This window comes from Ranitomeya imitator, chromosome 1, assembly GCF_032444005.1.
Source record: "Ranitomeya imitator isolate aRanImi1 chromosome 1, aRanImi1.pri, whole genome shotgun sequence".
Lineage (NCBI taxonomy): Eukaryota > Metazoa > Chordata > Amphibia > Anura > Dendrobatidae > Ranitomeya > Ranitomeya imitator.
The window spans coordinates 838,556,506-838,569,941 of NC_091282.1; the positions used below are offsets into that span (position 1 = coordinate 838,556,506).

General features: G+C 42.8%; 1 protein-coding gene across 20 annotated transcripts in view; it reads left to right on the forward strand.

The window, feature by feature from the left end:
• ADGRL3 (adhesion G protein-coupled receptor L3) overlaps positions 1–13,436 on the forward strand; it is a 1,214,649-nt gene that overhangs the window by 686,897 nt on the left and 514,316 nt on the right. For all 20 annotated transcript variants that reach the window (XM_069740657.1, XM_069740660.1, XM_069740665.1 and 17 more), the window contains one exon: positions 10,502–10,624. In XM_069740657.1, coding sequence (XP_069596758.1) covers positions 10,502–10,624 — 123 coding nt within the window. The remainder of the gene's footprint in view (positions 1–10,501; positions 10,625–13,436) is intronic.

Below are 13,436 nucleotides of genomic sequence, written 5' to 3' on the forward strand. Positions count from 1 at the left end.
ATTTCTTCTGTTACCCTTATCAAAATGCAAAATTTCGGGCTAAAAAAACATTTTAGTTGGCATCCACAAGTTATTCCAGCAAATTTTGCATTCACAAAGTCAAATGGTTCTCCTCTTCCAAGCCCTGGCATGCGCCCAAGCAGTAGTTTTCCCCCACATATGGGCTATCGGCATACTTAGAAAAAATTGCACAACAAATTGTACCGTGCGATTTCTCCTGTTACCCTTGTGAAAATGCAAAACTTGTGGCCAAAAACATTTTTGTGGGAAAAGTGTGATTTTTTATTTTATTTTCACAGCTCAATGTTATACACTTCTCTGAAGCACCTGGGGGTTTAAGGTGCTCACCATACAACTAGATAAGTTCCTGAGGAGTTTAGTTTCCAAAATGGTGTCATTTGTGTTGGGTTTCCACTGTTTAGGCACATCAGGGGCTCTCTAAACACGACATGGTATTCTCTAATTATTCCAGCAAAAGTTGCATTCAGGAAGGCAAAATGTGCTCGTTCCCTTTCGAGTCCTGCCATGCTCCCAAAGAGTGATTTTCCTCCACATGTAGGGTATCGGCATGCTCAGGAGAAATTTCTCAACACATTTTGGGGTCCATTTTTTTCTGTTACCCTTGTGAAAAAAAATATTGGGGTCTAAAGTAAAACTTTTGTGAAAAAAAAGTTACATGTTAATTTTTTCTTTCCACATTCTAAAAATTCCTGTGGAGTGCCTGATGGGTTAATAAACTTCTTGATTGTGGTTTTGAGTATGTTGAGGAGTGCAATTTTTAGAATTGTCACTTTTGGGAATTTTCTGTTATATGGACCCCTCACAGTCACTTCAATTGTAATGTGGTCCCTAAAAAAATGGTTTTGTAAGTGTTATTGAAAAAATGAGAAATCGCTGGTCAGCTTTTAACCCTTATAACTTCCTAACAAAAGAAAATTATGTTTCATGCTGATGTAAAGTAGACAACTGGGAAATGTTAGATTAAAAGCATACTATACAAAAAATGAATGACAAAAATCAAACAACTATGGAGGAGACCTGGAAGTAGGCAAGGAGAGGGTAGAGGTCCAATAAGACATGGGGAAGCACAGCCAAGAAGGTCACTAAGACTTATAGACAAGGGACTAAGCTAATTATGAGATGCACCATGTACACCAGCAGTATAGGCTGCCATAAGAAATCACTTCTGCTTACTCATAGTAGGTCTGGACCGCTATAGCCCTCCTTGCGGCCCCTGTGGGAAATGTTATTTATTAACTATTTTGTTTGGAAAAATGTGAAAAATTGAAACATTTTCAAAATTTAACAAATTTCCATTTTTTTTCACAAAAATGGCACTTTAAACCCTTTAATTTAATATGACGCAAGTCATGTCAAAGAAATTTTACCACTATCTTGAAGTACAATATGTCACAAAAAAACGTTCTTAGAATCAGTGGGATCCGTTGAAGCATTCCAGGCTTATTACCACAGAAAGTGTCACTGGTCAGAATTGTAAAAATTGGCCTGTTTTGAAGGTGAAAACGGGCTTAGGGGCTGAAGGTGTTAAAGTGGCAAGAAAAAAAACAGAAGTTTGTATAAAAGAATTTTGATTTGTGCCAACATACCCATAACGTTTTTATTTCTCCATCAGTTGAGAGCTGGGCGAGCGCTTGTTTGTTGTGTGCCAAGCTGATGTCTTTTTATTATACCAGTTTGAGGTGCACATGATGTTTTGATTGTTTTATTGCATTTTGTTAGGGGGGTGTGGTGACCATAAAACATAATTCTGATGATTTCTTTTTCTGTAGACAACTCGTACTGCATTGGTAAATTAATAATAGTAAAAGTTGTGGTCTCGTATGAGGCTCAGCCTGCTTTCACCATGCCCCTGGCTGCCAAGCTGCTATGGGACCACATCAAGGCCGATGGGAGACAGTGTGCCTGGTCACTGGCAACTGCTCCATTTAAACACCACTGTGAAAGATTTAAATGGTTAACAGCAGCAATCAGAGCTCTGACAGACACAAATGCAGGCAATGAAATGTAGACTGCATGAACCACATGTAGAGCTCAGCACATGTTCACCTCAACACTGATGTACCGATACATCATTTTGCATTAAGGGTTAATTGTGCTCTTTGAACATTATTAAGGCAACCGGACCTGATACCCTGAAGCATTTTTTATTATATGAATCTTATGATTAGACTTGTCCCCAGGTCGACACTCAAACAACCAATATTCTTATCCCAAAAATAACACTGACAGGATTTAGGCTGCCACCATCGAGTTAGATAAGTAACCTTGTCTAACCACGGTTTTATGTTTAGGATGATTAGTTTAATTTTGATGTTCCCCTATGTGGAGAACTTCTACATATAGATTTTTTGTAAAACGGGACTTTTATCATCTGTATAATAAAGAATGATGGAACTAAATGATAAAAGTCTGGTGTAAAGATCTATGGTATGTATAGGTGAAATTAAAACTCTGCTAATGTTGTGTGCTCAATATCCACACTGTATTGCACAACATTTCTGATTCATACAATATTAAAGGGGATGTCAAGACTGAGTGACTGCAGACCTGAATCATAGAATGTTAGAGTTGGAAGGGACCTCCAGGTTCATTGTGTTCATCTCCCTGCTTAGTGCAGCACAGGATTCAGTAAACCAACTAAGACAGATGTCTGTCAAGCCTCTGCTGCAGACTTCCATTGAAGGCGAACTCACCACCTCTCATGGTGAGCTTGTTACACTCATTGATCACCCTCACCGTCAAATTTTTTTTTCTAATATCTAATCTGTATCTTCTCCCTTTGTTTCACTTCATGTGCAAATGAGAATAAAGATGATCACTCTACACTGTGACATCCCTTCAGATATTTGAAGACAGCTATTAAGTCTCATTTTAGCCTTCTTTTTTGCAAGCTAAACATTCCCAGTTCCTTGTAGGACATACTTTGTAGTCTGCTCACCATCCTGGTTGTTCTTCTCTGAACTTGCTCCAGTTTTTTCAATGTCTTTTTTAAAATATGGTGCCCAGAACTAGACACAGTATTCCAGATGAGGCCTGACCAAGGAGGAGTAGTGGGGGATAGTTACTTCACATGATCTAGACTCAATGCTTCTCTTAATACATCCTAGAACCATAATTACCTTTTTTGCTGCTGCATCACACTGTTGACTCATGTGCAGTCTGTGATCTATTAATATTCCCAAGTCTTTTTCACACGTGCTGTTGCTTAGTTCTGTTCATGCCATTCTGTAGATGTAATTTTTGCTTTTCTTGCCCAAATGTAGAATCTTGGATTTCTCTCTGTTAACCCCTTCCCGACCTGTGACACAGCGTATGCATCATGAAAGTCGGTGCCAATCCGACCTGTGACGCATATGCTGTGTCACAGAAAGATCGCGTCCCTGCAGATCCGGTGAAAGGGTTAACTCCCATTTCACCCGATCTGCAGGGACAGGGGGAGTGGTAGTTTAGACCAGGGGGGGTGGCTTCACCCCCCCGTGGCCACGATCGCTCTGATTGGCTGTTGAAAGTGAAACTGCCAATCAGAGCGATTTGTAATATTTCACCTAAAAAACTGGTGAAATATTACAATCCAGCCATGGCCGATGCTGCAATATCATCGGCCATGGCTGGAAACACTAATGTGCCCCCACCCCACCGATCGCCCCCCCAGCCCCCCGATCTGTGGTCCGCTCCCCTCCGTCCTGTGCTCCGCTCCCCCGTCCTCCTGTCCGCTCCCCCCGTGCTCCAATCACACCCCCCGTGCTCCAATCAAACCCCCCCGCACTCCGATCACCCCCCCGCACAGCGATCCCCCCCCGTGCTCCGATCCACCCCCCTGCACAGCGATCCCCCACCCCGTGCTCCAATCCACCCCCCGTGTTCCGATCCACCCCCCCGTGCTCCGATCCACCCCGCCGTGCTCCGACGCCCCCCCCCGTGCCCTGATCTCCCCCCCATGCCCTGATCTCCCCCCCCCCTTATACTTACCTCCCGGGATACGTCCGTCTTCTTTCCTGGGCGCCGCCATCTTCCAAAATGGCGGGCGCATCTGCAGTGCGCCCGCCGAATCTGCCAGCCGGCAGATTCGTTCCAAAGTGAGTTTTGATCACTGAGATATAACCTATCTCAGTGATCAAAATAAAAAAAATAGTAAATGACCCCCCCACACCCCTTTGTCACCCCCATAGGTAGGGACAATAAAAAAAAAAAAAAAAAATTTCCACTAAGGTTGGGGTAAGAACTAGGGTTAGGGTTAGGGGTAGGGTTAGGGTTAGGGGTAGGGTTAGGATTAGGGGTAGGGTTAGGGGTAGGGTTAGGGGTAGGGTTAGGGGTAGGGTTAGGGGTAGAGTTAGGGGTAAGGGGTAGGGTTAGGGGTAGGGGTAGGGTTAGGGTTTTGGTATGTGCACACGTATTCTGTTCCTCTGCGGATTTTTCCGCTGCGGATTTGATAAATCCGCAGTGCTAAACCGCTGTGGATTTATTGCGGATTTACCGCGGTTTTTCTGCGCATTTCACTGCGGTCTTACAACTGCGATTTTCTATTGGAGCAGTTGTAAAACCGCTGCGGAATCCGCAGAAAGAAGTGACATGCTGCGGAATGTAAACCGCTGCGTTTCCGTGCAGTTTTTCCGCAGCATGTGTACAGCGATTTTTGTTTCCCATAGGTTTACATTGAACTGTAAACTCATGGGAAACTGCTGCGGATCTGCAGCGTTTTCTGCAGTGAGCACACACCTTTAGAATTAGGCTATGTGCACACGGTGCGGATTTGGCTGCGGATACGCAGCGGATTGGCCGCTGCGGATTCGCAGCAGTGTTCCATCAGGTTTACAGTTCCATGTAAACATATGGAAAACCAAATCCGCTGTGCCCATGGTGTGGAAAATACCACGCGGAAATGCTGCGTTGTATTTTCCGCAGCATGTCAATTCTTTGTGCGGATTCCGCAGCGTTTTACACCTGTTCCTCAATAGGAATCCACAGGTGAAATCCGCACAAAAAACACTGGAAATCCGCGGTAAATCCGCAGGTAAAACGCAGTGCCCTTTACCCACGGATTTTTCAAAAATGATGCTGAAAAATCTCACACGAATCCGCAACGTGGGCACATAGCCTTAGGGTTAGGGTTGGAATTAGGGTTGTGGTTAGGGGTGTGTTGGGGTTAGGGTTGTGATTAGGGGTGTGTTGGGGTTAGGGTTGTGATTAGGGTTATGGCTACAGTTGGGATTAGGGTTAGGGGTATGTTGGGGTTAGTGTTGGAGGTAGAATTGAGGGGTTTCCACTGTTTAGGCACATCAGGGGTCTCCAAACGCAACATGGCGCCACCATTGATTCCAGCCAATCTTGTATTCATAAAGTCAAATGGTGCTCCCTCACTTCCGAGCCCCGACGTGCGCCCAAACAGTGGTTTACCCCCACATATGGGGTACCAGCATACTCAGGACAAACTGCGCAACAATTACTGGGGTCCAATTTCTCCTGTTACCCTTGTGAAAATAAAAAAATGCTTGCTAAAACATCATTTTTGAGGAAAGAAAAATGATTTTTTATTTTCACGGCTCTGCGTTGTAAACGTCTGTGAAGCACTTGGGGTTCAAAGTGCTCACGACATATCTAGATAAGTTCCTTGGGGGGTCTAGTTTCTAAAATGGGGTCACTTGTGGGGGGTTTCTACTGTTTAGGCACACCAGGGGCTCTGCAAACGCAACGTGACGTCCGCAGACCATTCCATCAAAGTCTGCATTTCAAAAGTCACTACTTCCCTTCTGAGCCCCGACGTGTGCCCAAACAGTGGTTTACCCCCACACATGGGGTATCAGCGTACTCAGGAGAAACTGGACAACAACTTTTGGGGTCCAATTTCTCCTGTAACCCTTGGGAAAATAAAAAATTCTGGGCTAAATAATTATTTTTGAGGAAAGAAAACGTATTTATTATTATCACGGCTCTGTGTTATAAACTTCTGTAAAGCACTTGGGGGTTGAAAGTGCTCACCACATATCTGGATAAGTTCCTTTGGGGGTCTAGTTTCCAAAATGGTGTCACTTGTGGGGGGTTTCTACTGTTTAGGCACACCAGGGGCTCTGCAAACGCAACGTGACGCCCGCAGACCATTCAATCAAAGTCTGCATTTCAAAAGTCACTACTTCCCTTCTGAGCGCCGACGTGTGCCCAAACAGTGGTTTACCCCCACACATGGGGTATTAGCGTACTCAGGACAAACTGGACAACAACTTTTGTGGTCCAATTTCTCCTGCAACCCTTGGGAAAATAAAAAATTCTGGGCTAAAAAATTATTTTTGAGGAAAGAAAACGTATTTATTATTTTCACGGCTCTGTGTTATAAACTTCTGTAAAGCACTTGGGGGTTGAAAGTGCTCACCACATATCTAGATAAGTTCCTTTGGGGGTCTAGTTTCCAAAATGGGGTCACTTGTGGGGGGTTTCTACTGTTTAGCCACATCAGGGGCTCTGCAAACGCAACGTGACGCCCGCAAAGCATTCCATCAAAGTCTGCATTTCAAAACGTCACTACTTCACTTCCGAGCCCCAGCATGTGCCTAAACAGTGGTTTACCCCCACATATGGGGTATCAGCGTACTCAGGAGAAATTGGACAACATCTTTTGGGGTCAAATTTCTCCTGTTACCCTTGGGAAAATAAAAAATAGCGGGCTAAAAAATCATTTTTGAGAAAAGAAATTTTTTTTTAAATTTTCATGGCTCTGCGTCATAAACTTCTGTGAAGCACTTGAGGGTTCAAAGTGCTCACCACACATCTAGATTAGTTCCTTTGGGGGTCTAGTTTCCAAAATGGGGTCATTTGTGGGGGATCTCCAATGTTTAGGCACACAGGGGCTCTCCAAACGTGACATGGTGTCCGCTAATGATTGGAGCTAATTTTCCATTTAAAAAGCCAAATGGCGTGCCTTCCCTTCTGAGCCCTGCCGTGCGCCCAAACAGTGGTTTACCCCCACATATGGGGTATCTGCGTACTCAGGACAAACTGGACAATAACATTTGTGGTCCAATTTCTCCTATTACCATTGGCTAAATAGGAAATTCCAGGCTAAAAAATCATTTTTGAGAAAAGAAAAATTATTTTTTATTTTGATGGCTTATGCATTATACACTTCTGTGAAGCACCTGGGGGTTTAAAGTGCTCAGTATGCATCTAGATAAGTTCCTTGGGGGGTCTAGTTTCCAAAATGGGGTCACTTGTGGGGGAGCTCCAATGTATAGGCACACAGGGGCTCTCCAAACGCGACATGGTGTCCGCTAACAATTGGAGCTAATTTTCCATTCAAAAAGTCAAAAGGCGCGCCTTCCCTTCCGAGCCCTGCCGTGTGCCCAAACAGTGGTTTACCCCCACATATGAGGTATCGGCGTACTCGGGAGAAATTGCTCAACAAATTTTAGGATCCATTTTATCCTATTGCCCATGTGAAAATGAAAAAATTGAGGCGAAAAGAAATTTTTTTGTGAAAAAAAAAGTACTTTTTCATTTTTACAGATCAATTTGTGAAGCACCTGAGGGTTTAAAGTGCTCACTAGGCATCTAGATAAGTTCCTTGGGGGGTCCAGTTTCCAAAATGGGGTCACTTGTGGGGGAGCTCCAATGTTTAGGCACACAGGGTCTCTCCAAATGCGACATGGTGTCTGCTAACGATGGAGATAATTTTTCATTCAAAAAGTCAAATGGCGCTCCTTCCCTTCCGAGCCTTACCATGTGCCCAAACAGTGGTTTACCCCCACATGTGAGGTATCAGTGTACTCAGGAGAAATTGCCCAACAAATTTTAGGATCCATTTTATCCTGTTGTCCATGTGAAAATGAAAAAATTGAGGCTAAAATAATTTTTGTGTGAAAAAAAAGTACTTTTTCATTTTTACGGATCAATTTGTGAAGCACCTGGGGGTTTAAAGGGCTCACTATGCATGTAGATAAGTTCCTTGGGGCGTCTAGTTTCCAAAATGGGGTCACTTGTGGGGGAGTTCCAATTTTTAAGCACACAGGGGCTCTCCAAACGTGACATGGTGTCCGCTAAAGAGTGCAGCCAATTTTTCATTCAAAAAGTCAAATGGCGCTCCTTCCCTTCCAAGCCCTGCCGTGCGCCCAAACAGTGGTTTACCCCCACATATGAGTTATCAGCGTACTCAGGACAAATTGGACAGCAACTTTCGTGGTTCAGTTTCTCCTTTTACCATTAGGAAAATAAAAAAATTGTTGCTGAAAAATCATTTTTGTGACTAAAAAGTTAAATGTTCATTTTTTCCTTCCATGTTGCTTCTGCTGCTGTGAAGCACCTAAAGGGTTAATAAACTTCTTTAATGTGGTTTTGTGCACCTTGAGGGGTGCAGTTTTTAGAATGGTGTCACTTTTGGGTATTTTCAGCCATATAGACCCCTCAAACTGACTTCAAATGTGAGGTGGTCCCTAAAAAAAATGGTTTTGTAAATTTCGTTGTAAAAATGAGAAATCGCTGGTCAAATTTTAACCCTTATAACTTCCTAGCAAAAAAAAATTTTGTTTCCAAAATTGTGCTGATGTAAAGTAGACGTGTGGGAAATGTTATTTGTTAACTATTTTGTGTCACATAACTCTCTGGTTTAACAGATTAAAAATTCAAAATGTGAAAATTGCGAAATTTTCAAAATTTTCGCCAAATTTCCGTTTTTATCACAAATAAACACAGAATTTATTGACCTAAATTTACCACTAACATGAAGCCCAATATGTCACGAAAAAACAATCTCAGAACCGCTAGGATCCATTGAAGCGTTCCTGAGTTATTACCTCATAAAGAAACACTGGTCAGAATTGCAAAAAACGGCAAGGTCTTTAAGGTCAAAATAGGCTGGCTCATGAAGGGGTTAAATGCCATTCTATTTGTCACTGCCCTTTGTTTAAGCTTATCTAGGTCCTTCTGAATCCTTTCTCTGTCTTTAGTGTTAGCTATCCCTCCTAGCTTTGCATCGTCTGCAAATCTGATTAGTTTACCTTCTGTTCCCTTAGCTAAATTATGATAAAAATGTTGAACAAAAATGGGGCCAGGACAGAGCCTTGTGGTACCCCACTTGAAACACTCTTCCAATTGGATGAGCCACCATTTAATCTTGTCCCGGACAATCCCTTTAACTTATAGAAGCATTAAATGTCCAGTTCAGTTTATACAGCACATGGCACACAAAGTTAGAACAATGATGAACTCCTGAAGTGTCCCTCCGACAAGTTTCACTGTCTATACAGTATTAAAGTACCACTCTCTGCCCCTAGTCTTATACTCATCAACTGACGTCTTCATCTTTTATTGGCACTGCTCCTGGTGGTCTACAACAGTTTGTGATCTGCCGGATTACTCCCGCCGTTGCTGGGTGATATGGAAGTCACTACTCAATGTACGTCTGTGAGAGCCAGAAGGAGGCTCTCATAGACTTACATGGGCAGATTGTGACCATTACCTTTGACTTCTGGTCAGTTAGAAGTTGCGGTTGCAAGATCTCAGCGTGGAACAGGAGTGGGTAAATATTAGACTAGGATTAGGCACCTTATTAGTAGCACCACTACAGCACCGAAAAAAAAAAAAGCCGGAGCTGTGCTTTAATATGGCCAGCAACATGACCCAGTGGTTGGCAGTGGCACTATTGTGTTACAGCACTGGTGTACTGGTTCATATCCTACCAAAGACAGCATCTTTAAAGAGTTTATTTGTTGTCTTGTATTTGCATGAGTTTTCTTGCATGCAGATAGGGAATTTGTGAACTCCAGTGGAAACAGTGATGACAATGTCTATAAAGCGTTGCAGATTATGCTTATCATTATTTAAAGGGGTCGTTCAGGACCTTTACATTGATGGCCTGTCCTTGGTATAGGTGATCAATATTTGATTGGTGGGTGTGCGATACCTGCCAACACACTAATCTGCTGTTCCCTGTGCCAACAGTGGCCATATGTGCACAGTTATGGCGCTGTACATCACTGCTGTGTCAACGGTATAATGGCCATTGCCAGGTACTGCACCTCCGCTACTATACCATCGATGTGCAACTGTACAGCTGAGTAAATCCGGCCTCTGCAGGCACAAGTTAATCAGCGGGGTGCCGAGTGTTGCGCCCCCACTGATCAGATATTTATGACCTATCCTAATGATAGGCCATCAATGTTAGGACAACCTCTTTAAATAAACAAAATAATAAATAATTCCTCTAACTACATACCATACTCCTTGATGCTGCTGCTTAGGCTGAATGACTTGCAACCTTGCTATATAGCTGGCAGACCATATTATCCTGCCCTTTCAACAACGGTAAATATTGCATTGAAGGAGAGAACACTGATCATTTATTCACGATGGTTAAAATCGTTAATGTTAAATGGCTAAAATCACCTACAGGAAAATGATTTCTTGAGGCATACCTGTGATTGCTGTTGTTTCCTTTACAATATTAACAGTATCTTCATTATCTTCTTGCTTCACTTTTATTCTATTTTATAACCAGAACTCGAAGTTGCAAGATTAAGCACAGATGTGAATTTGGAAGATCTCCACTTCCCACAGAATATTGGATATGGGAGCTCTATTCAACTTTCTTCGAATACACTGAGACAAAATGGACGCAATGGTAAATAAAAATTCAGCAACTTTTTTTTAATTCCAGAGGATGTATGTCTAAGTAACGATAGTTATGAGAAACCACACCAACATAGTGTAAATAAAGTGCGCTGACAGCTTAATCTATGGAAAACTCTCACACATCAAACGAACCTAAAGCCTCCAACCACATTATCAGTTACAGTCTAATATGTATGGGCGCCCAGAAAAATGATTATCCGCGGAGTTAGTGATCGGACGTGTCCATTTTTGGACTTCCAATCCTTATGTTCTCCCTGAAATAAGCCGCCATCAGAGATGTACAGCAGTGGCTGACTTATAGAGAGCACAAGAGCGCCTGACAGAGTGAGTGCTCCTGTCTAATGCGAGTCAGCCAAGATAGCTCACCACCATCTAAAGTGTATGAAGGGCTTGAGGCTATGTACAGCCAATTATAATAATAATATTTACCGTACTTTCGGATTTAATCTGAGTTTTGGTACATAAACAAAAACATATATAGTAAATCACACGCATAGAAGTGTCACATTATTCTGTGTACAATCTTTTTTCTTTTCCTTAATGTCAATATATTTTGGCAGCCAAACCTGTAACATTGTGTGGCAAATTTACAAGTCTGTACTTTTGATCTAAGTTAGTGTTACTGACCTGTCCTCATTCCAGAGGCCGCTTCCTGCTAACTTTGTCTCCAGCCCGTGGCTGCCTCAGGTTCCTAAGCAACCAACCACTCCTCCACACTCCCGCCATTATCTTTCTGCTCATACTTCCAGCCTCAACTGATTGCTTTTGCAGCAAATGCCCATTGTTAATGTCAGTCATTGCTGTCTGTTTTAAATGAGATCCAACCTTTACCCCTTATTTTTATGCAAATCAATTTACTTCTGCTAAATACTGCCTTATTGCTGACCCTGTCATTGACCTTAGGCTTATTATTGGATTCCTCTCCAGTTTTGATCCCTTTGATTTGTTGTATGGTACCCTATTTTTAGTTTTACCCCCTGGCCCGTCCTTTGACTACTTCCTTGTCTGTTTTTTGGCTTTCTGCATTCTATTGAGTCTCCTAGTGATAATTATTGGGTCTTTATTTACGGTTCAGCTGTTTCTTCAGCGCACATTGACTACAAAGAACATGCTTTGAGGCAATCTTGTTGTTCTATCCCCTCTGCTATAAAATCTGTTGAGGTACTGATTAGCTCTACTGAAAGGTGAGCCCTCTTCCTGAATGTTTCCAGAAGGAGCTGTGCCGCCTGGACTTTCTTATATACTAGAAGGGTTTCAGTCACAACCTATTTTTTGGAGGAACTTGACTGTACTTCCTAATTTGTCTTCTTATTTGCAGAAAACATGGTGTGTTCATAGCCAATAGTAGAAAATGAACAAAGCAAATGTTGATACCCATCTTATCTGCTACAAAAATTAACATTTGTTTATTTCTCTGCCACACTGGACATTTTATGTAAAATGTGGGTGTACTTATGGGGTTGTATAAGACTGCAAAAAGTGTGTACTTACTTTCCCATGAAACAGTGTCACTCTAAAGCTACAGTATGTCCGCCATTGTGACAACAACCCTTTAACTTGAGTAAGAAACACAGCAAATCAACAAACTTAAGTTAAAACTTTATGCAAAGTGCTTGATTAAGACTGTTCTTTTTATCCAGTATTTTTTTGTACAGCTCTTCTACAGACCTGTACATCTCCCAGATCGCAGACTACAGACAAACCATAGGTATACTGAGCAACTGACATACTTCCTTTTGTTTCCTAATTCTTGCTTATATGTAAGCAGTAGAAATAATATCAATAAAACCTATTTTTGTATTTTCTGGGAAGAACAATAAATAAACCCTGCTTAGGCTCACCTAAATTCATGGGCAGTCCGCAAGAAACAGGTGTTTTTTTTTCTGTCATCAGTAGTGTTCAGAAAAAAAAACAGCATTCATGATTTTTTTAAACTTTTATACTATGCATGTGCTTGAAGCTCATCAGTGCAGTCAGGGTCAGACTGGCCCACCGGAGAACCGGAGGACTTTAATAACACTGCCCGCTATCAGGGCCAGCAGACCAGGACCCCCGCTCCCTCAGGGGCCCCAGCCCATGCAGCCACTATGGGACATAAGTTAGGGGGGTCCAGCGCCAGCGCCGCCCCCAGCGCGTGCTATTCATAGATGCCGATACAGTTGACGCTCCCTCTCCCATCATTCCCCTCTGCCTCTGACACAGCAGGTGCGTGATGACGTCACTTCATCGTGTACCCGCTGTGTGCCGGGCAGATGGCAGTGCAGCTGCTGATACTGGAACAGAGCCAGAATTCGCATGGGATCGGGGAGGAAAGGTGAGTACTGTGTTTGTTTATATATATATATATATATATATATATATCAGTGAGTCCTGGTTGCATTATGCCCTATGACGGGGCTGCATTATACCCTATGAGGGTGCTGCATTATACCCTATGAGGGGGCTGCATTATACCCTATGAGGGGTCTGCATTATACGCTATGAGGGAGGCTGCTTTATACCTTATGAGGAGGGCTGCTTTATACCCTATGAGGGGGGCTGCATTATACCCTATGAGGGGGGCTGCATTATACCCTATGATGGGCGCTGCATTATACCTTATGAGGGGTGCAGCATTATACCCTATGAGGGGGGCTGCATTATACCCTATGAGGGGCTGCATTATACCCTATGAGGGAGCTATATTATACTCTGTGGGGGGCTGCATTATACTCTGAGGGGGCTACATATATTCTGTGATGGCGGGGTTACATTATACTATATGAGGGGGGCTGCATTATACCTTATGAGGGGTTGTATTA